Below are 23512 nucleotides of genomic sequence, written 5' to 3' on the forward strand. Positions count from 1 at the left end.
CAGAGGAGTGACCACAGCCGCTAAGGTTCTGCCAACCTGGCTCTGAGATAGCAACCCAGTGCACTTCGGTTGTCAGCTGAGCCACACGCCAGGGCACCAGGCCTCCGGGGAGTCCTGGGGAACTGAAGACCCCAGCGAGGCGGAGATTTGCTTTAGGCTGTGAAGTAGAGTACAAAGCCGAGGTGCTTCTGGCAAAGCCCCTGCATTCTTCCCTTTAATTGATTATAGTTGATTTACAGTACTGTGTTAGTTTCAGGTATACAGCAAAGTGATTCAGTTATAAATATATATTTCAGATAATAAGAATCTGAAATATATGTATATTCTTTTCCATTATAGATGTTGGTATAGTTCCCTGTGCTATACGGTAAATCCTTCCCGTTTATCTATTTTGTATATACTAGTATCTGTTAATCCCATAAGTAACCATAAGTTTGTTTGTGTCTATGAGTATATTTCTGTTTTATTTGTATCAGTTTTTTTCGATTCCACATATAAGTGATAGCATATGATATTTGTCTTTCTCTGACTTACTACACTTAATATGACCATCTCTAGTCCATCTATGTTGCTGCCAAGTGTCATTATTTCATTCTTTGTTATGGATAAGTAATATTCCATTATATCTCTATATATTACTATATATGTATATATATCACTTCTTAATCCATTCCTCCCTTGATGCACATTTATGTCGCTTTCATGTTTTGGCTATTATAAATAGTGCTGCTAAGAACATTGGGGTGCGTGTGTCTTTTTGAGTTAGAGTTTTCATCTTTTCTGGGTATATGCCCAGGAGTGGGGTTGAACTCCAGCATTCCTGAATATACCATTTCCATTTGAAGAGCAAGGCTTTTTGGTCCTTCCTACCTTGTAAGTCAGGACTGAGCTACTTGCCCAGCACCAATGGTCTCACGTTCACACATTTTCATATCTCTCACGGGAAAGCAAAACCCAACACAAAACCCAGTGTGGTCCCTTAATTTCCTCTGGGAATTTCAGGTGCTGTATTTTTTTGAATATTTATTCATTTGGCTGCATTAGGCCTTAGTTGTGGCTCTCGGGATCTTCGATCTTCATTGCAGTGTGCGTGGTCTTTAGTTGTGACATCTAGTTCCCTGACCAAGGGTCAAACCCAGGTCCCCTGCATTGGGAGCATGGAGTCTTAGCCACTGGACCACCAGGCAGATCAGGCGCCTGGGCATTATAGTCGCTCAGGCATTATATTAAATATAAGTGAGAGGGTTTTATTACTACTGCAAGAGTACAGAGATTATTTAATGGCAACTCCACATCAAAGTTGAGAATGCCTCCTGAGTTGGGCACAGTATATTATCCATGTGTACATTTCAATTTACATGAAAATACTTGAAAAGGGAATGAATTTGTATATAACCACAGCAATAATCATTCAGTCTAAGGCATCAGTGAGAGTTTATTTTCTAATTTTTTAAAAAAATTTTCCAAAAGAGGGTCATCTTCTAGAGTCTCCCAGAGTAAAATATAGCTCAGAATCAACCTCACACTGGTACACTGGTAGTTAAGAAGTTTGCCCCAGTCTTGTGAACTAATGTCTGAAAAAATACTTGAAAATTACTGATATATAAGTTTTTGAAAATTATATTTACAGCTCTAAGTAATTAACTTTATAATTTTTTTAAGGAAAAAAGAAAGGGCATTCCTGGACAAGAGTAAAAGCAAAGAGGAGAAATGTATATCGAAAAGGTAAGCAGTGAAGTGGTCCTACCTGTTTAGTTCGTAAGGCACTGCTTACTGTATTCTTGAAGCCTTCAGTTTCTTGAGGACAATAATAGTTTTCTAGCTAATGTGTCAGTTAGGATACAGGCCAAGACGCTGTAACAAAGAAACTGCCATATACGTTGGCTTCAACAAAACAGTTTATATTTCATGTGTGCAGTAGTACAGAGCTAAATAGTACAGTCACTGCTCTCCTCAATATATGGCTTCTTTCCTAGGTCAAGAAATTATTATTAATTTGGAGAGATGTTCCAAAGAAGCCCAAATGAACAAAGCAGACTATATGTGCATGTGTGTGCAAACGTGTGTGTGTTAAATATGTGTGTGAGCATTATGTGTTTTTATACCTCTATAGATCCTTATTTATACATATTTATCAATCTATATATAGAGGGAGATACAGATATAGATACATGGAAAAATTAATGTCAGTACATCCAGAAGAACATATGCAGTAGTCATTGGAATATAGGTGATGTTTATATTTTTATGTTTTTTAAAGTTATATGTATAAATTCAAAATATTAAACGTGTTCAACTATTGTAATGGAAGTGTTATTTAAACAGCAAAATATGCAAAAAGAAAGGTCTAACAGGATATCTTTGAACAAGGTAACTGTGGCTTTCTCCAGATGGTGATATTTCAAGCAATTTTTATTTTCTGAGTTTTCAGTAATGTATATGTATTACTTCTCATCAGACCCATGAAATCTTATTTATTTTAGTAGCAGTTTAAGGGACACTCTTCCTCTAGACAATGAGGACTAGACTTCATTTCCCACATGATTTCCAGGGCTTGTTTTGGCCACACCCTGTGTCGCATGGGATCTTGCTCCCCTGACCAGGGATCAAACTCACACCCACTGCATTATAAGCTTGAAGTCTTAACTACTGGACTCCCAGGGAAGTCCCTGATTTCCAATATTTGAGTCAGTAGATCTATATAAGATTTTAGAGTCCAGTGAAAATTTATTATTTGTCACCAATCTATATATCTTATGTTCTTGCCAATTTCCATGGCTGCCCTATTAGTGAATGTGTATAATATTGTTCAAAAAGAAAAAAAAAAGTGGTTGCATCCATTTTAAGAATGATTTATTTTCAAAACACTAAATATTTGTATTTAATCCTTTTAACATTTTCATTTAGGTCTTTGTGTCCACAGATCAATTCTAAACCACATTTCCGCTAAGGGTAGTGAAATCTTGTACACAATTTAAAAGTCATCCCTCATAAACAGAAAATGCTCTGGACACCTGCTTGAGATCCCTTGCCATAACTTTCTTTCTTGTCTGAGTGCATAGTTCAGGGGGGGATTCAGAATTAAAACCAGTACCCATTGCTTTTCTTTTTGGATACTTCTGAATTGAACTTTTTGTTTTCAACACACGGTCAATGGTAGATTGATACGTTTTAATGTATTTTTACAATTAGACAGCCATAAGGTATGGTAGCTTGTAATATACAACTTATAGAACACTTTTGAAAAACTATAACACTTGACCTTCACATGTGTTATGGAGGAAGAGACAGAGAGAGTTAAACAGAATTTCATGGGTTTCTGGCTCCTAATTGGCATTTTCCCCACTGTCTTATACTCTCTCTCATAATATTTCTCACTTGCTTTTCATCTCACATGTCAGCTGTTTTTTGTATAACTCTATTTTCCCCTGCCTAGCCCTAGACAACAGCAAAGCTGCTGGCCAACCGGCCCCAAGTGGAAAGAAGGTGAAAATGAGTCTGCAGAACCCAGCCAAGATCAGGAGTAAGACTGTGACACTTCTATTTTGCCCTGAAGGATCAATAGAAATTTTGCTATGCTTTTGAGGAACACAGATCCTCCCCAACACATTTTTTTTTCCTAGTCAACCTTACCAGTCAATTTGACTGCCATGAAATCTAGAAAGCAAGCCCATTTGAAGCCAGCTTTATAAATTGTTTGCACTTATATCATAGCTCTTATCTGCCCAGGATCTAATTTTTTTCCTCTTAGTTTTATCTGTTTTCACAAAAATTCCTTTATCTTCATCTTTGGTTTATTAAAATGGTTAGACTTTATAAACTGTAAGTAGAAAGCAAGTTCATTCTTTCATTGCCCTTTCAAATCAATCTATCAGTTAAGTTTTTCCTATTTGGGAGCAGGTCATAGAGCTTTCGTGTTCCCTTTTCACAGGAATAAGAGTCTTTTCCAGTTACTGAGGGTCCTTTCTAGCCTGGTATTAAGACTAGCTTTTTCTCCAATTCAAAGCACCTCCACTCTTTCCTCTTGAGTAAGCTTGGTCTGAAATACCTATGAAGAGGCAGCATAATTCGGTCTTTTCTCACTCTCGCTTGGCTCTATTCCCACTCAGGAACTGCTAGTCTGAGTCATTCAGGCTTGGGAAAGTGGATGAGAGAGGAGAGATCCGATGCGGTAGCATCTTACCTGGCAGGCACAGCTGTGAGTTGACACTGTGGAGAAAAGCCCACAGTCACTAGCTCTTTTCTCCATGAGATGCTCTCATCAACTTGGTGGTGAGGGAAGAGATGAGGTCAGGCCATGAGCTTGAAGTTTTGGGAAAGAAACATAGTGTGTATATGAAGGCAGATTTAGTACCTCCATAACCTGTTCCACCGAAACTTTGAATGTCACCTATCTGGTTCAGTCCATTGCCTTCAGATGTGGGCATCTTCCTGCTTGGAAGTAGGGCGACCAACTCAACCCGGTTTGCTGAGGACCTTCTGAGTTCTGCCACTTTAAGTCCCACATCTTGGGTACCCCTTAGTCCTGAGCAGGCTGGGGCACTTGGTCATACTTTTTGGCACTTAGTGATTTGTTCTCAACTTTTGGGACTTAGTACTACTAAGATTTTGAGAAAACAGTATTAAATTTAAAATTGTCACATTTTCTTCTAGAGGTTAATACCAACCACTTGGTTGGTTGCCTTTTAGTCTCTAAGTCGTGTCCAACTCTTTGGCAACCACATGGACGCAGCCTGCCAGGCTCCTCTGTCCATGGGATTTCCAAGGCAGCAACATTGGAGTGGCTTGCCATTTCCTTCTCCAGGGGATCTTCCCAGCCCAGGGACTGAACCCACATCTCATGCATTGCAAGCATATTCTTTACCACTGAACCACCAAGGAAGCCAATACTAACCATAACAAAAAAAAAAACAACCTTAGATTATAATCTCCTATCCAAGTACTAACCAGGCCTGACCGTGCTTAGCTTCCAAGATTAGGTAAGATCAGATGTGTTCAGAGTGGTATGGCTATAGACCTATATTATAACCCAACTGCTATAATATGTATTAGGGTTTGTTATAGAGCTTCAGTGTTATTAAATGGGTACTATACCCTGGGGACATAGAAATAGCTAAATCCTGCCTTGATAAGCCAATCCATTTTGAAAGTAAAATACCATAGTGCTATATTATGAAGCAGTGGGTTTTAAGCTCAAAATTTCCTTTTACTAGAAGCTCCAAAAACTAGACTGGAGTGCAGTGTATTTTATTGTTCTCCTTACAGATAGTAGGCTAACGGATTTGATGGCTTCTCTGGTGGTGCTAGTGGTAAAAAATCCGCTTTCCAATGCAGGAGACATAAGACTTGGGTTCGATCCCTGGCTGGGGAAGATCCCCTGGAGGAGAGCATGGCAACCCACTCCAGTATTCTTGCCTGGACAATCCCATGGACAGAGGAGCCTGGTGGGCGACAGTACATAGGGTCACAAAGAACAAAGAACAGGACTTGACTGACTGAAGCGACTTACACACATACACACACACAGACACGCGCACGCGCGCACACACACACACACACACACACACACACACACACAACTACAACACACCAATTATCCAGGAAAGGCATAATCAGTGAGCGACAGACAGAGAGAAAGAAAGAGCTCTACAGTTGCTGGACTGTCCAAGGTTGCGATTAGAGCTTTAGTGCCAAGCTGAGCCGGAATTCAGAAGAGGCAAGGATGAGATACCTGGATCTCTTCTCACTGGGCTGTATGCATGGACCTTTAGAAGCAGAGGGAGGAATGAGAAAGAGGGCCAGAAATATCCCGGTTTTCTAGAGCATTCTACCACTTTGGCATCTTTAGGGCTTCCCTGGCGGCTCAGACAGTACAGAGTCTGCCTGCAATGGGGGAGACCCAGGTTCGATCCCTGGGTCAGGAAGATGCCCTGGAGGAGGAAATGGCAACCCACTCCAGTATTCTTGCCTGGAAAATCCCATGGATGAAGGAGACTGGCAGGCTAGAGACCATGAGGTCGCAAAGAGTTGGACACAACTGAGCGGCTTCACTTTCTTTCTTTCTTTCTTTCTTTGGCATCTTGGGTGAGCGAGGAGGTGAGGAGAGCCTTGAGAGCCATACCTGGCTGGATGGCCTTCCGCTGTGTGGTGGACCCACCTTCCAGAGGGAGAAAGTAAGAGGAAGTCAAAAGATTAGTCCACCTCTTTAAGAACCGCATTTCTACGTTTTTAGTGGTTCTCCCTGGCCCACAGCTATTACTTTTCTTCTATTGGATTGGCCAAAAAGCTCATTCAAGGTTTTCTGTACATTTACAACCTGGATGAACTTTTTCGGCCAACCCAATACTTTCTTACAGAAGTTTATAAATCTCTGTAGGCCTCTTCCTTGAGCTCATACGACCCTGTTAAATAATAACAGGGTGACCACTTTCAAGGTTGTTGTAAGTTGTAGACCTTCTGATAAAGTCTAATCATCAAGATTTGTCCCATAGGGCCATTTTGATCTTAGGAATTGAAAATTTTCTCAGTAACTGTTTAGTCTTAAGACCAGTAAGTAAGACCAGAAAGTAAGATTATTCTACCAACCATTGGATCCACTTTGGGTCTGATATATGCTCATAATCTACTTAGAGTTTATAGCACTTAGGAAGGAGTAGTCTGGAAAATATTTCTTCCTGGAGTCTGAATTACCCTTCCCACCAGATGGTGGTCGTTGGATGGTGGGCACTGAACTCAGAAAGAAGGAAATGAATTTATCTTCCTATCTTAGAAAATAAAGCACATGTGAATGATAGCAAACTTTGAGATACATATCCACAGCCAATTAACTTGTAAATGGCAGGACATTCTCTGCTGCAATATTTACTGAGTCTATTCTTAGTTACTATGTGAAATCAAGGTTTTGGAGGACTCTTGGTTAGCATTCTTCTTCTTAGTTTCTTAGATTCCAATGTCTTTGTCTAAGCTCAGATGGACAAAACTCTTGGTTACATTACTAACACTTTGAATACAAATGTACAAATAGCTTCATTCCAGGTGATGTGTATGACATATGTCTCACCTGCAAAGCCTGCCATAGGGTTTCCTATAACTCATTTCCCTTAATTGTGCATTAGTAGATGTACAATTGGCATCTATTAAACAGTTAACACATGGCTGCTTGGGATATAAGTAAAATGCTGATATTGATTTCTTTTTTGGTTTACTAATGTGCGACAATGAAAAGTAAAATATAAGTCTAAAATTTGCCATCTAATTCTCGGTAGCTTAAAGACTAGGAATGATATATTTTTCTTTGTGCATTAGATAGGCTTCCGGGAAATCACATTTCAGTGGAAATTCTGAAAAGCACTAATGGATGCTATGCAGCTGCATGTCTGTGACTACGATTCTGTTTTTCTATTTCCTCAGGGAGAAGGAGAAGCAGACCTAGAATCCGCTCTACTCAAAATAACAGAACCCCACGGAGAAGAGCTAAGTCAAGAGGTAAGGAAGAAAAAGGAAATATTGTCTCAATAATTAGGCAGCTAATTTGCTGTTTTGCACTCAGTTTTTATTGATAAATCTATCTCCCTAATTGCTTTATGCAGCTTTACTAACAGAAAAAGTTTATGATTTGGTTCAAAATGTGCCTGGATGAAAAAGAAGATAATTTCGCAAACAAGTAACTTGGTGACAGATCTAAACCAGACCCCGTGGGTCCAATGGCTATCACAGTGATGTTCTCCCTGCTGAACTGATCACTTTTAAGACGGAAATAGTCTGTTTGCACATGAAGGGCACATACACAACCCACACATTATTTAACCGGCCCTTCTCTTGCTACACAGAAAGTCAGAGGTTGCACACCATGGGTAGCCTGGAGTGGTGGTCAGAAGTGTATCATCCTCTTCTGATTGTGTAGGCTTGGGCCTGTCACTTGACTGCTTTCCCTTCAGTTTCTTCATCTGTAAAGTAAGAGGGTGAATTAGGCCAGCCATCCTTCACAGCCCATCCCAGTTCTCGTGGTCTGCTATCTCGAAAGTGGACCATGGACAGCTCCCCCTCCTCCCATCGTGGCTCTAAAACATTGACTGCAGGGTCAGGATCAGTTACACAGCCTCCTTGAGCTAGTTTATTCAAAGACCTTTCACCCCCACTTCTGTGGACTCAGTCTCCAGCAGCCCTCTCCCCATGTAACTAGCAGATTATTCTAGAGCCTCCTGAACTCCTCTTTTAGCTAAGGAGAGAGCTGATATGAGAAAGAAGCATGAAACAAAGCAGAGAGTACAAAGAGAAGGCAGACGTCACCTCCATTCGGTTCCCCCATCATTGCCCTCTCTGCTCACTCAGCCAGACCTGACATAGAGAGATGCAGATAGAGTCTCTCATTTTGCTCCAGCTGCTTAACTGTGGTGAAATAGTTGGAGGATTCCCTTCAATGAGGAAAGAAAGAACTTTTTTTTCCTTTCCTTTTGGCTTTGAGGCATGCGGGATCTTGGTTCCAAGACTGGCTATTGAACCTGTGCCCCATGCATAGAGTCTTAACCATTAAACTGCCAGGGAAGCCCCATGGCTCCCTGCAGAACATGATGCAGCTATATGCTTCGTTGTTGTATGAGAATCAGTGAGGCTGACTGGATTGGGAGCTAAGACAGTTTTACTGAAGCCTGATTTTTTTACTAACACATTCAGTTTTGTGTGAAACTTGAGGGATGAGTTAGAGGTAGATGTTCTGTAGTTATGTATTGAAAATGCCACTTGGGAGAAGGGCTTTGACTCCAGCGGTGGTGGTTTAGTCACTAAGTTGTGTCTGACTCTTGAGACCCCATGGACTGTGGCCTGCCAGGCTTCCCTATCCATGGGATTTCCCAGGCAAGAATACTGGAGTCGGTAGCCATTTTCTTCTCCAGGGGATCTTCCTGACCCAGGGATCAAACCCACGTCTCCTGCATTGGCAGGTGGTCTCCTGCATTGCAGGTGGATTCTTTCCCAACTGAGCTACCAGGGAAGCCGTTGACTCTAGAGATTTGTGGTATAAAGCTTTCTACGTCCCTTCATACCTTTATAGGAACAAAGTCATCATGGGAGAAGTGGTACGGGTGCAACTGAAAATGAGACCATGAAGGAATCTTCTCTTTCAGGGAAAAGAAAGTACACATACGAGCATGTGGATTTTCACTCTCCGATAATTCCTGTGACCTGTGGTAAGGTGAAAGGAAAGTTACACAAGAAGAAGTTGAAAATCGGTGAGTTTTAAGGTCTACTATGCAGCACCTATCTGAAGAAGTCATGGGATTACCTATGTGAATTACACATAGTTGAAGGAATGGGGGCCACCATTTTGCTTGAGAGAAGGAGGAAGGGATACCTAGGTTAATATTTTCATACTTTAAGAAATCATACACATTAGGTGCTCACTCCCAAGTGGACGTGTCCACAAGGAAGCCAATGAACCAAAGAGAAGTGAATCAGAAATAAAAGGGTCGAGGCTCTCAGTTCCCACCTTCATGTCCTTTCTCCCTTGGGATGATTGATGCAATGAGGACCAGCAGAGAATTCAGAATCAGATAACCTGAGTCCCAGCCTCTCCTGTGCCATGAGGAACTGATTCGTCTGAGTAGAGAATGGGACCTTTCTGAGCCTGAAATTCTTCATCTAAAAAAGAAATCATTAAAACCTGCTTCATGGTATAGCTGTCAGGAATTAATTTACATCATTGATATAAAGTATTAGTAAACAACTTAACCGAGATACAGTTCACCACTCAGCATGTACAATTCAATGCTGAATTTTGTTTGTATATTCACAAGATGGTTTAACTATCACCACAATCGCATTATAGAATATTTTTGTCAGAATACTTTCCCACTAAAGGAAACTCCATGTCTCTTAGTAATCAATGCCCAGTCTCACACTCACCCACCACCCACCCTCAACTGGCTAATCTATTTTCTGCTCCATCAATTGGCCTATTCTCAGTATTTCATAGAAAATGCAATCAGGTAATGTGTGCCATTTTGTGACTGGCTCTCTCTCTTATGATGATAATTTCAAGGTTCATCCGTGTAATGGCATGTATTAGTACTTCATTCTTTCTTACTGCCACATAATATAATATTCCATGGTATGGATATACCGTATTTTATTTAGCTATCCATCAGTCTGGATTGTTTCCACTCTTTTACAAATAATGCTATTTTGAACATTCATGTTCTAGTTTTTGTGTGAACAGCCTTTAATTCTTTCCAGTATATACCTAGGAGTGAAATTGCTGGTTCCTGTGATAATTCCATATTTGACCCTACTGAGGAAATATCAACATGTTTTCTACAGTGGCTGTAGTATTTTATTTTCCCACCAGCAATATATGAGAGTTCCAATTTCTCTGTTTCCATGCCAACACTTGTTACTGTCTAATTTTTCTAAGCCAGCCATCTTAGTGGATGTGAGATGGTATCTCATGGTTTGGCTGCGCTTTTCTCTAATGACTAATGATGCTAACATATGATTATCTTTTATACAGAACTTAAATTTTCCATCGGATAGCATTTCACAGTTACTTTTAACACCAGCTATCCATGATTTTGGGGATGGGAAATCTCTGCTCAATAATGCCATTGAACTGGGTAGAAAGTGTGATAAAGGGCACAGATGCTGCTCTGGTGCCATTCTGAGCCACAAGGTACCCATCGGAGAACTCAGTCCCAACCTGAGTTTCTGCTCCCATGGGCCCAAGGTCCTCTCCCTGGCAAACTGAAATGCTCTCACACTTCAAAGTCACTTGCTTTTCCTTTTCAGGTGATTTAAAAATACTTTTAAAAGGTTGATTTTTATGGTAATTATCATTTTTGTTGTTGTTGTTGCACATCCGTTAAAGAAATGTTGCCACAAGGCAGTGAATCTCCTGTGAGGGGACTTGGAGGCTAGATGTGGGGATTCTGAAGCCTGAAAGGGGAGGCCAGACTCTCCTGTTTTAGATCTTGAGCCTAAACTGAGTGTGTCCAGATCCAGTGTGGTGGGCGCCCACCTTCTGAAAACAAGGAAGGCTGAAGATGAATTTTACCCTGGTCTTACAGGAGCCTGGGTGAAGTGTATACAGAGTGAAAATGGAGACTGGTTCACCCCCAGGGAATTTGAAATCAAAGGCGGCCGCGGAAGATCAAAGAATTGGAAGCTCAGTATTCGCTGTGGAGGGAGGCCCCTGCGATGGCTGATGGAGGTATTCTGGGGGCCAAGACAGGTGTGACTTTCCTTGTTGTGCCCCAAGAATAAGGCCACTATTTGCTCACCAAATATTTGTTGAGTTATCATGAAAGCTCAGATGCCTCTGAGGTTATCCTCTCACCTGGGGAGAGTGTTCCACATTCCTGACCTCAGTACAACATAGCACATCATTGCCATGAAAGAGGCAGGAAATTCCATTGCCTTTGTCAGGATGGAATAGTAGTTCGGAGGAGGGAAGGATCATTCTGACTCAGGTGAATGTAGTCAACTTTATGCACTGGAAGAAGACAGTTTACAATCAAACAGGTAGGAAAAAGGTATTCCAGAGAAGGAATGATGTGAAAACCAGAATCATGCCTAGTGGGTTGAGACGACATACTGTATATAATGAGGCATAATCCATCAATTCAATTGCAGTTGTTTGTAGAGGAATTTAATGCCAGGCTAAAGTGTTTAAACTCATAGACAATGCAGAATCAATGAAGTCTTCTGAGATATGAAATGACATTTTTAGAATGGTGTTTTAGATGGCCAAGGGACACTGAAATGACTCCAGGGTCTTTTCAGCTCAAGAAACCTACACCCAACATGCAGTGCTCAACTCAAATGCTCTTCTTCCCTGAATATCCCCTGACCAACTTGGCCCTGACCATTTCTTCCCTGAGCTTCCTCAGCCCATTACTAGGATCTTCTTATAGTTTTGCTGTTATCCTTTCACGCATTGTTTTTTCTGTGTCCATCTTTGTGTGTCCAAGATTGTTGAGAATGTCTGACACCCAGTAGGCATGGGATAAGTGTATATAGATTGACAAGCCTTGGTATACGAACTCAAGCTTGAGTGACTGGTAGGAATGGAGAGCGGGTGAGAGGTGTCAAAGAGATTATAAAGGAAAACCTCTTAAAACGTAAGGGGAAAAGCACAAGAAGGCGAAAAAGTTCTAAAGATGATTTTTAAAGTGCCACTGATTGAATTTAGAAGAAATACAAGTGAAGAGAGGGAGATGGTTTCTCATTTAGACACCATGGCTTTGGGCTGACAGTGGGACATCCAGGTAGAAATATTTGGAAAGAGGTTGAAAGTGCCAGATTCATAGGCCAACCATATACTTGGATCTTTTTATCTTTCAGAAAACGTTTCTCCATAATCCTCCAAGGAAATATGACAGGAGAAGAAAGGTGATTATTACCTAATTTTCTAGAAATTCTCATCATATAATTGATTTTGCATGCACAGTGTATTATTTTGTGGTTTCTAAACTGTGTAACACCCTGCTCCCACCTTTAAAAAACTTTTGGCATGTGCCTTCAGTGTTGCTTCTTTGAACACTGTGTTGTTCTGGATGGCAAGGTCTTCTTGAATGGCAGACCATTTGAAATAGAAGTGATAAGGAGCCATCAAAATAGACCTCATGGATGTGCTTTAGCTACAGATGCGGATGTTGTCAAAATTGAAAAGGCAAGCATGATTCTGAAACATGCAGGAGTATATTGTAATAGGGTGATAAGGTCATCTTCAAATCAAACCCAGATTTTTAAAATCAGTATTGCTATTTCCTAACTTTAATGAAATCTGATGGAGTGAAAGTATGTTCACAGTCATTCAGAGAATCCCAGTCTAAGATCGTCTATCTTGGTCCATATACCATTTTGTAAGATAGGCAACAAGAAACATATTTCTTTTCTGATCGTTTGTATCCCCTTCCACCCCTTAATAGTCTACACACAGACATACTCTTTTTCAGGGGGCCATTATTTGCCCCTGATGAAGATGGTACTGTAGGGTGGGAAGCTCTTGGGAGATCAGTGGATTGTATAGGAGGGGCTGGCCAAGAAAACTGGTTACTTTGATGCCACTGTTGCTGTGCAGACCTCCCTTCTGTCTATGAAAGTGATTCCTTCCTCTGTGGAGACAACAAATATGTAAGGTGCAGTGTAGATTCAGGACACGGAGATGGGTTTTCCAAGTTTGGGTATGAATGAGAACTTGAAAGCAAGATGGAAGTGAGAGGTGCCATTCTTATGTACACATAGAAATGGCCATTCAAGGGACTTCCCTGGCAGTGCAGTGATTAAGTGCACCCTTCCAGTGCAGGGCACATGGGTTCAGTTCCTGGTTGCGAAGCTAAGATCCCACATGCTGCATCGTGCAGACAAAATAATTTAAAAAAAGAAATGGCCAATCAAGACATTCACAGAACCTCTAAGACAGGTCACAGATAGCTGGCCCTTGGGAATTCATCTTCCACTGGGAATGTGAGATCCAGGACTTGACGTTATCTGAGGTTCTGGACAGTTGAAACTCTAAGTCCTTAGGACATTTCAGCTGCTGGATTTCCTACAGGGAACTATTATTTGCCCTGCTTAGTGAGATCTTGAAGATCAGCGTCTGTATCATTCCCCAAGTGCCAAGAGTGACTCAGTTAGTTTACCCGAGTAAGCTGGCATCTTCTTAACAATAGATGCTACCCTTAGTCATGGGTACAGCACTTTTTAGCAGCAACCTGCAGTTGCCTTTTCATTTTTCATCTCCCTCTGTGCAAGAGCAGATGTTCCCCGAGTGGCAAACCTCAGGACCCATCACTGCTCCCGTGGGTCTTCTGTGTTTCTCCAAACCTCTTTTTCCCTGGGCTTTGGGAACCTTCAGTGTCACTCTCAGCACCACATGATGGCTTCCTGGCTCCTGACAAAGGTCACCAACACCTTTTGATGACAATTGCAGTGTCGTAAACTAATTGCTGGAGATAGTGGAGGACAGAGGTGCCTGGTGTGCCATAGCCCATGGGATTGTGAAGAGTTGGACATGATTTAGCGACTGTACAACAACATTCCTCTAGAACAATCTTTTTAATGTTGGGTAATATTTGCTTAAGAGATAGCAAGTAATCTCTTTTCCTAAGTGGAAAAAAAAGTATTAATTGCTCAGTCGTGTCTGACTTTTTGCAACCCCATGGACTGTAGCTCACCAGGCTCCTCTGTCCATGGGATTCTCTAGGCACAAATACTGGAGTGGGTTGCCATTTCCTCCTCTGAGGGATTTCCTAAGTGAAATGATACTCATTTATTCACTTATCCAACGTGCAATTATTGAATGCTTACTAAATGCCCAATGGTCTTTAGAAAATTAAAACAATATCCTTGACCTCAGGGATTGTTTCAACTTCATTGCCTAACATGGAAGAATAACTAATGGGGTTATTGTTGTTTAGTCGCTAAGTTGTGTCCCACTCTTGTGACCCCATGCACTGTGGCCCACCAGGCTCTTCTGTCCATGAGATTTCCTAGGCAAGAATACTGAAATGGGTTGCCATTTCCTCCTCCAGTGGATCTTCTTGACCCAGGGATTGAACCCACGTCTCCTGCTTGGCAGGGATATTCTTTACCACTGAGCCACTTGGGAAGCAGTGAGTTTAGAATGGGCAATAGAAAGATGGGCAGTGACATAGCCACCTCTCAGGTCACTGACCACTGGATTACACTTGTCCATGACCACTCTGTCCTGGGCTGGAGATCAAAGCTGAGGCTGCCTGTGTCCTAGAGCAGTGGTCCCCAACCTTTTTGGTACCAGGCACTGGTTTCATGGAAGACAATTTTTCCATGAACTGGGGAGGAGGGATGGTTTCCAGAGGATTCAAGTGCATTACGTCTATTGTGGACTTTATTTCTATTATTATTACCTCAGCTCTATCTCAGAGCATCAGGCATTAGATCCCAGAGGTTGGGAACCCCTGCCCAAGAGGGATGGAGGCCAGGTCATTCTACTGAATATTGGAAAGCAATATAAAGCTAGTGGGTGGTAGTCAGTTACCTTTGAAGAGTCAGCTAGCTGACTTCTTGGGATTCAAAGGGAGGGGAGAGAAAGGTGACCTTCTGGAAGAAGAGCTATAGCCCTGGGAAGTTTGGGTACATTTTATCATTGAAGCTGTGCCCCAGGAGACCTGTGACAGGCAGTGGCATTCTCTTCTGAGACCTTTTCATGAACTCCAGGACTCTGGGCCCCATGGTTACCTGGGTTGTTGATGATGAATCTTCAACCTGATACTCTCACCTCAGTTCCTTCTGGTGGGATGGCATTTTATAATGCAGAGAAGAATGCCCAAGGGCCTCTTGAAGTAAGAAAACCAACAGAGCTCCACCAACTCCATCTGTGGGAAAGTGAAAGTGAAGTCGCTCAGTCGTGTCCGACTCTTTGCGACCCCATGAAGTGTAGCAGGATCCTCCCTCCATGGGATTTTCCAGGCAAGAGTATTGGAGTGGGTTGCCATTTCCTTCTCCAGGCAATCTTCCCGACCCAGGGATCGAACCCAGGTCTCCCGCATTGTAGGCAGATACTTTACCATCTGAGCCACCAGGGAAGTCCCATCTGTGGGAACCAGGGCTAAAGTCCCCAGACGGCTCCCCCTTGCATCTAAGAGCCAGGGAATAGACCTCGCATTGGGCTGAATAGTGGTCCTTTGGTACTTTTTTATTTTCCAAGTAGATACAGTTCAGTTCAGTTCAGTTCAGTCACTCAGTCATGTTTGACTCTTTGCAACCCCATGAACCGCAGCACGCCAGGCCTCCCTGTCCATCACCACCTCCCGGAGTTTACCCAGACTCATGTCCATCGAGTCAGTGATACCATCCAGCCATCTCATCCTCTGTCATCCCCTTCTTCTCCTGCCCTCAATTCCTCAGCATCAGGGTCTTTTCCAATGAGTCACCTCTTTGCATGAGGTAGCCAAAGTATTGGAGTTTCAGCTTCAGCATCAGTCCTTCCAATGAACACCCAGGATGGATCTCCTTTAGATGCATGTATCCATAGAAACAGGTGTGAAGTAATGGGTGAACCATAGCTTGAATCCCTCCAGTGATTGGTGTTTAAATAAGTGACGGATGCATACATCACATTCAATATTGTCATTTAATCTTTCTTTTCTGCAGAAAAGAGGACTGAAGTCTCCTGACAACACCGTAGATAGCCTTTGCGTAAGTACTAACTCCCACCTGTGACCCAGACTAACGCAGGCCTTTCCCTCAGCATGTTCTCTGAGTCATCACCACGTTTTCCTGAAGCACGCTCACAGTCAGGTGAAGTGTGTCGCCGTGTGTGATAAGCAGGGCACAGCAGATACCTCGCCTACCTCCGGTGCTTGGTTCTGGCATTGGGGGTCTTGACCTGAAAGTATCCTTTCCATTTGTGCAGTAGAAACCTTCCCATTTCCTCTTTTCCCCTTGAAAGTACAAATAGGAGGCAGAGCTTGAGACCACTGGGGTCTCTAGAGCCTGGGCTTGAAGTAGTAATGGGCACAGCTGGCCTGTAGATGGGGGATAAGGAGGACATTAGAGGGAGAGCAGCATTTTAAAGAAGCCAATAGAGAAGGAAAGAAAAATCCCAAACTTCTATTCCAAGGTACGGGGAGAGCTCAATAGTTTTAAGCATCAACCAGAAGGAACAGGCCAGGTGAAGCTGGCAGGTTAAGGTTTAAACACTGTCATGGATCCTCCAGAGAAATGCGCTTAGGGCTAGGGGGTTCTTTATGGAAGCCCTGCATCCAGTCTTGAGGGAACCATCATGGTGCTGAGCTGGTCACCACCTAGCAAATCACAGGGCATTTTAACTCAAACTGGTACCATGTGATTGGCTGCTTTGTGTGTGCGTGTGTGCTCAGTACTCAGTCCTGTCCAACTCTGTGTGACCCTATAGACTGTAGACTGCCAGGTTCCTCTGTCCATGGAATTCTCCAGGCAAGAATACTGGAGTGGGTTGACATGCCCTCCTCCACGGGATCTTCCCAACCCAGGGATGGAACCTGCATCCCTTGCACTGGCAGGCAGATTCTTTACCACTGAATCACATGGAAAGCCCTTTTGATTCCTTTCACTGCAACAGGATGGACATTTGCAGCAGAATCACCTTTGCACAACTCCAGGGGGCAGCACTCAGGTGGGATAGTATGCAGTAATGCTGATGCATGGCCTCCAATAGAGGAGGGATAGTCAAATAGCTTTACATATAGTTTACCTCCAAAGTAATGCCCCCAACAAGATTTAAATCTTATTCACACTCTTTCTGACCCTTGGCCAACTGAAGGATTCTTCAGTCATCTAAACAGTGCTGGAGTCCAGTGTTTTTGTGGCTTGTTTGGGATGGACATTGGTACAGAGGGTCAGGTCTCACAGCCCATGGCCAAGAGTCCACAGGGAAGAGGAAGCAACTGTTCCAGCAAGAGTACCCTCACGGCTGCTGCTCAGTTTTCCTGGGACTGATTGGTGCTATTCAGTCACTCCATTGTGTCCAACTGTTTGTGACACCATGGACTGCAGCATGCCAGGCTTTCCTGTCCATCACCAACTTCCAGAGCCTGCTTAAACTCATGTTCATTGAGTCTGTGGTGCCATCCAACCATCTCATCCTCTGTTGTCCCCTTCTTCTCCTGCCCTCAATCTTTCCCAGCATCAGGGTCTTTTCCAGTGAGTCACTTCTTCACATCAGGTGGTCAAAGTACTGGAGCTTCAGCTTCAGCATCAGTCCTTCTAATGAATATTCAGGGTTGATCTCCTTTAGGACTGACTGGTTTGATCTCCTTGCAGTCCAAGGGACTCTCAAGAGTCTTCTCCAACACCACAGTTCAAAAGCATCAGTTCTCTGCCACTCAGCCTTCTTTACGGTCCAACTCTCACATCCATACATGACTACTGGAAAAACCATAGTTTTTACAAGACAGACCTTTGTCAGCAAAGTGATGTCTCTGGGACTGATGTTACAGGACAGTTCAGCATTGACGTAAACCCTATGCCTTAATAACAGACTTTGCTCCAACTAATACTCAACTTAGGCTGCAACTAAGACCTTTGGAAAATAGCATTGCTGGGATTCCAACTTAGAGGAAATTCTGTTTATCAGTCTAGGCTAAGACTTGGACATCAGGATTGTTTAAAAGTCCCCAGGTGATTCTGATACACAAAATCACCCATTCTATGAATTAAAGAAGAATACCAATAGCTCTCCCCGACCTGGACAAACTGATTCAGACTTCTGGCATTGGGACCAGGACATTAATATTTTATATACACTGCCCTGAAGGTTCTAATGTGCAGCTGGACTAGAAACAAAGAGGTAGATAAATCTACTTAAAAATACACAAGTGTGAGGTTCTTAGGGACTTCTCTGGTGATTCAGTAGTAAAGAATCCATCGCCAGCATAGGAAATGCAGTAGATGTGGGTTCGATTCCTGGGTCAGGAAGATCCCCTGGAAAAGAAAATGGCAATCTAGTCCAGTCTTCTTGCCTGGCAAACTCTGTGGACAGAGGAGCCTGGTGGGCTATAGTCCATGGGGTCACAAAGAGTTGGATATGACTGAGCAACTGAGCATGCACGAGGTTCCTAGGCATTGGTTGTATCTATTATTCCTTGTTCCCCTGGGGAGAGGGGTCATTACTTTCTGGGGAACGATGATGGCAGTCTGTGAGTGTTTACACTGAAGGGAAGAAACATGGTCCCATGGTTCCATGCCAGAGCAGTTTCAGTCCCCGGTTGGGGAGGTCTTTGAGGATTCCCCAGAACACTGAATGGGAGCTTTAGGCAAGATGGTCCTTGGGGCTAGCACTTCCTCATGTATGGCCATTTCAAAAACAAAAGAAATGGCCAGAATCCCAGTTCACCCAACACAAGTAGCTTCATGCAAAAGCCCAGAACAAGACTCAAAATAATTGTTAAAATAATCTTGTACTACTTTCCACACTAAATTTAATCCACCGTATTAAGTTCTCAGTATATCACCCTCCTGGCAGTCAATTTAATTATTGTGGTATAGGCAAACACGTGTAACACTTTATTTCAGGACTTTATCTTATCTCTCATCTGCAAGGTAATAAATTCCCATAAAATTACCTTGTTTTGCTGCTAGTCTTTCAGTGTTAGACGCTCTGGTTTTACAGGGAAGACTTTTTTTGGTCTGACATACAGGCTCTTCCTCGTCAGTTTCATTGCAGAGCACAATTTCTTCTGAAATGCCCACACCATGCTGTCCTTTAATGTCTCAGGGAGAAGCATATGCGTCCATTCAGGTGCATACAAAGGCAGTGGGTTCTTGATTCCCAGAGTGCCGGCCTTCTGGGCTCTCACTGGGGATATAGGTGTTGTTTTACCTTCTAGCTGGGAAACTCAGATGTGTGTGAGACCTGCCGGGATGGAGGAAAGCTGTTCTGCTGTGACACTTGTTCGAGGTCTTTTCACGAGGACTGTCACATCCCACCCGTGGAAACTGAGAAGTGCGTGAGATGCTGCCCCTCCCTTCTGACTGGGGACCTTCCCTCTGGCCACGCCCACTCTCCCCACCTAGTTCTTACTATGCCCGGATGGGGAAAGAGCAGGCCTATGGGTACAGGGTCCAGCGGTATGATGCAGAGAGCCGCTTCCAGATGCGGGCAGTGGCAGGTGGATGCTTTTTGCCACTCAGTCTCCTCTAGGACACTGAGGCTGGTAGCCAGGTTCTTTGTCCACATAGCTCCTGTCCTTTGTTAGAAGTTTTCCAACCTGGACTCCGGTTCATGGGGGTGGAAATGCACTTGTTTATTGTTGCTGTTGCTGTTGTTCAGCCACTCAGTCGTATCCGGCTTCCCTGTCCTTCACCATCTCCCAGAGTTTATTCAGACTCATGTCCCTTGAGTTGGTGATGCCATCCAACCATCTCATCATCTGTCATCCCCTTCTCCTCCTGCCTTCAGTCTTTCCCAGCATCAGGATCTTTTCCAATGAGTTGGCTGTTCTGTGCTTATTTACAAAACACAGGAAGCATGGGCTGGTTCCCTCATTTTGTCACATTATTAATGGGCTGAGGGAAGCCGGAGGACCCCAGGGGTTAAGGCCCAGTTTTGACACTCAGGCCAGGCAGACAGGATTCCTTGTGCTCCCAGAAGTGGGCACAGAAAGGAGAGCCCCCCCCACTCACTCTGACACCAGCTCCACACACTGTAGTGGGGGTCCTTGACTCAGACCCCATGTGGTAGTCTTGGAGACTCTGGAGGTACCCCTTTCCTCCCAGAGCTGTGTCCACCAATGTTCCTGAAAGGAGGACGGTGGCAGACATGGGAGTGGCAGGTGTTTCTGGGGACCTTGTCCTCGCTCACTTATTCCCAGCCCCGCAGGAGCCCGTGGAGTTGCACCTTCTGCAGGATGGAGAAGTCTTCAGGAAACCAGCAGGGTCTCAGAGAATCTGAGGTCCTGGCGAGGCTGATGCAGCCGGAGGAGCAGCTGGTGAGTCAGATGGGAACCCAAGCCTTCCCAGGTGTGAAAAGTCAAGCACAGGGTAGCGGGAAGGCAACCACAGGGTGAGCCATGACTCATCACACTCAAGTCACACCAGAACTTGTTCGCCGCTATTGCACATCTGTGTCTAAGAGCCATCCCCATCTGGGGAAACTTCCAGAGACTGGTGTGAGTCATGCTTGGCCTGGGTATGTGTATGGGGCTCAATGTCTCCAAGCTGCTTTTTGTTCACAGCTTCCTTCTTTTGCAGAAATGTGAGTTCCTCCTCTTGAAGGTCTATTGCCATTCAGAAAGCACCTTTTTTGCAAGGATTAAAAAAAGGATTCCACGTTCTTATTATGTGAGTAACCACAACAGGGGCTTCCCAGGTGGTGCTGGTGGTAAAGAATCCACCTGCCAATGCAGGACACAGAGAAGATGTAGGTTCAAGGAGATCCCCTGGAGTAGGAAAGGGCAACCCACTCCAGTACTCTTGCCTGGAAAATCCCAAGAACAGAGGAGCCTAGTGGACTACAGTCCATGGGACCACAAAGAATCGGACACAACTGACCACACATAGATACAGACTGATCATAAGTAATCACGACCAACAGTAATTGCAGGCTGCCATGATGTTACCCCATCTGGAAACTGGCACCTGTGATATTCGAGGGTGGAATCCCATGGGAGCAAGAGAATGAGCTACTGTTATCGTTACCTTGTTGTGTTTCTACCAGATTTGATGGAAATCCACAGGAGGCACACGTTGAACTCTGCCAGTAATGCTCCCAGTGACTCTTGTTTTTCCCTAGATTAAAAAGGCTTCTAAAAACCTCAAGGAACCCATGTGTTTGGACAAGATAAAGAAGAGGCTGAATGAGCAGGGCTACTCCCACGTGGAAGGGTTTGTGCAGGACATGCGTCTCATCTTTCAGGACCACAGGGCATCTTACAAGGCAAGTGGCTCACTCTGCTTCCATTTCATTTTCTCTTCCTTTCTTAAAATTTTATTTTATTTTATTTGTTTTCGGCTGCACTGGGTCTTCGTTGCTATGTAAGCGCTTTCTCTAGTTGAGGCGAGGGAGGGGCTACTCTCTAGTTGCAGCACGCGGGCGCCTCATCGTGGTAGCTTCTGTTGTTGTGGCGCACAGGCTCTGGGTGCATGGGTTTCAGTACTGGGCACACAGGGTTAGTCTCTCCATGGCAACAGGAAAGGAAAGTCACTGAGCTAACACAGCCACCCTGTACTGTTCGCACTGTTACCAAGAACACAGATTACTTTTCTGATTCTCACTGAAATCCATAACCCAGCCAAATAAATAAGAGCTCCCAAGTGTGGTCATGATTTTCCATTCCCATCCTGTTAATATGAAATAATCATGCTCTTAAGAAGCATGTTACTCTTCGCTGCATGAGTTTTTTTTTTTAGCATAACCTGGTTCACATAACTCGGGACGTCAAAAATAAAAGAGTCTTATGATCGTCCTCAATTGCAGGGTATCCAGTGAAACTGATAATAAAGATCATTATTTTGTGATCATTTTATTATTTTTTTCCAGTTCAATGACTTTGGCCTAATGGGATTTAGACTGGAGGCAGAATTTGAGAAGAATTTCAAGGAAGTGTTTGCTCTTCGGGAAACAAATAAGGACAGTTCTCTGGAATAATGGATGTTGCTGGTGTCCTGGAAATTCCCCTTTTGGTCAAATGTCTCATTCCCTAGCTGCATGAGGGGTTGGCTGCTGATGCCACCCCTCCCCAGAGCACTGCCTTCAGCCAAATGGAGCCAACTTCACCTGGAGGTTACACGTCCTTGGCCTGGGGGCTGGCTTCCAGTCGACCCAACCTTCATGCTCTGTGCATCCATGGGATCAGGCTGGAGCCTGTCTGAATACATCCATCCTTAGCTTTTTGCCCAATACTGTCCTGCTTCCTTCATCCCGTTCTAGCAAAGAAACACAAAATAAATTACTTAAGTAAGAGACTTTATTGCAGTGTCTGTTTCTAGGGAATTCAACTTAAGATCATGGTCCTAGAAAGCAGGCTAAGAATGGGCTCCGGAGCTGGATCACAGCCTGTCAAGTAGTGTATTGATGGTCTATGGTGTGCTCTAATAGTGCAGTTGCTAAACATTGACTTGTAGGAGACTGGATGAGATAAAGGCAAGAAGGTATACAGTGGGTGAAATTCTTTGGCATTTACAAAAGAATAAATGGTGACTAAAAAACTGGATTTTGGTGGCTATCATTAAGTGCCCCTAATATATTGAAAAGAGTAAATGGCAGGCTTAACTCTCTTCAGTTTAGTTCAGTTGCTTAGTCGTGTCTGACTCTTTGCCACCCCATGGACTGCAGCATACTAGGCTTCCCTGTCCATCACCAGCTCCCAGAGTTTACTCAAACTCATGTCCATTGAGTCAGTGATGCCATCCAGCCATCTCATCCTCTGTCGGCCCCCACCTTCAATTTTTCCCAGTATCTCAGTCTTCTCAAATGAGTCAGTTATTTGCATCAGGTGGCTGAAGTATTGGAGTTTCAGCTTCAATATCAGTCCTTCCAATGAATATTCAGGACTGATTTCCTTTAGGATGGACTGGTTGGATCTCCTTGCAGTCCTAGGGACTCTCAAGAGTCTTCTCCAACACCACAGTTCAAAAGCATCAATTCTTCTGCACTCAGCTTTCTTTATAGTCCAATTATCACATCCATACATGGCTACTGGAAAAAACCATAGCTTTGACTAGATGGATCTTTGTTGGCAAAGTAATGTCTCTGCTTTTTAATATGCTGTCTAGGTTGGTCATAACTTTCCTTCCAAGGAGTAAGCGTCTTTTAATTTCATGGCTGCAGTCACCATCTGCCGTGATTTTGGAGCCCAAGAAATAGAGTCTCTCACTGTTTCCACTGTTTCACTTTCTATTTCCCATGAAGTGATAGGACCAGATGCTATGAGCTTAGTTTTCTGAATGTTGAGTTTTAAGCCAGGCTTTTCACTTTCCTCTTTCACTTTCATCAAGAAACTCTTTAGTTCTTCTTTGCTTTCTGCCATAAGGGTGGTATCATCTGCATATCTGAGGTTAT

General features: G+C 43.5%; 1 protein-coding gene across 50 annotated transcripts in view; it reads left to right on the plus strand.

The window, feature by feature from the left end:
* SP140 (SP140 nuclear body protein) overlaps nucleotides 1–22416 on the plus strand; it is a 79470-nt gene extending 57054 nt beyond the window's left edge. For 24 of the 50 annotated variants that reach the window (XM_069578523.1, XM_069578524.1, XM_069578534.1 and 21 more), the window contains 12 exons: nucleotides 1663–1725; nucleotides 3437–3523; nucleotides 7411–7485; nucleotides 9123–9227; nucleotides 11058–11200; nucleotides 12334–12381; nucleotides 16126–16170; nucleotides 19341–19456; nucleotides 20333–20441; nucleotides 20704–20793; nucleotides 21245–21388; nucleotides 21992–22416. In XM_069578523.1, coding sequence (XP_069434624.1) covers nucleotides 1663–1725; nucleotides 3437–3523; nucleotides 7411–7485; nucleotides 9123–9227; nucleotides 11058–11200; nucleotides 12334–12381; nucleotides 16126–16170; nucleotides 19341–19456; nucleotides 20333–20441; nucleotides 20704–20793; nucleotides 21245–21388; nucleotides 21992–22099 — 1133 coding nt within the window. In that variant the 3' untranslated portion in view covers nucleotides 22100–22416. Of the gene's footprint in view, nucleotides 1–1662; nucleotides 1726–3436; nucleotides 3524–7410; nucleotides 7486–9122; nucleotides 9228–11057; nucleotides 11222–12333; nucleotides 12382–16125; nucleotides 16171–19340; nucleotides 19457–20332; nucleotides 20442–20703; nucleotides 20794–21244; nucleotides 21389–21991 lie in introns of all 50 variants that reach the window. The other 26 variants (XM_069578525.1, XM_069578527.1, XM_069578538.1 and 23 more) reach the window with 2 other exon arrangements.
* The last annotated feature ends 1096 nt before the right edge of the window (nucleotides 22417–23512 follow it).

This window comes from Ovis canadensis, chromosome 2 (assembly GCF_042477335.2).
Source record: "Ovis canadensis isolate MfBH-ARS-UI-01 breed Bighorn chromosome 2, ARS-UI_OviCan_v2, whole genome shotgun sequence".
NCBI classification, from domain to species: domain Eukaryota; kingdom Metazoa; phylum Chordata; class Mammalia; order Artiodactyla; family Bovidae; genus Ovis; species Ovis canadensis.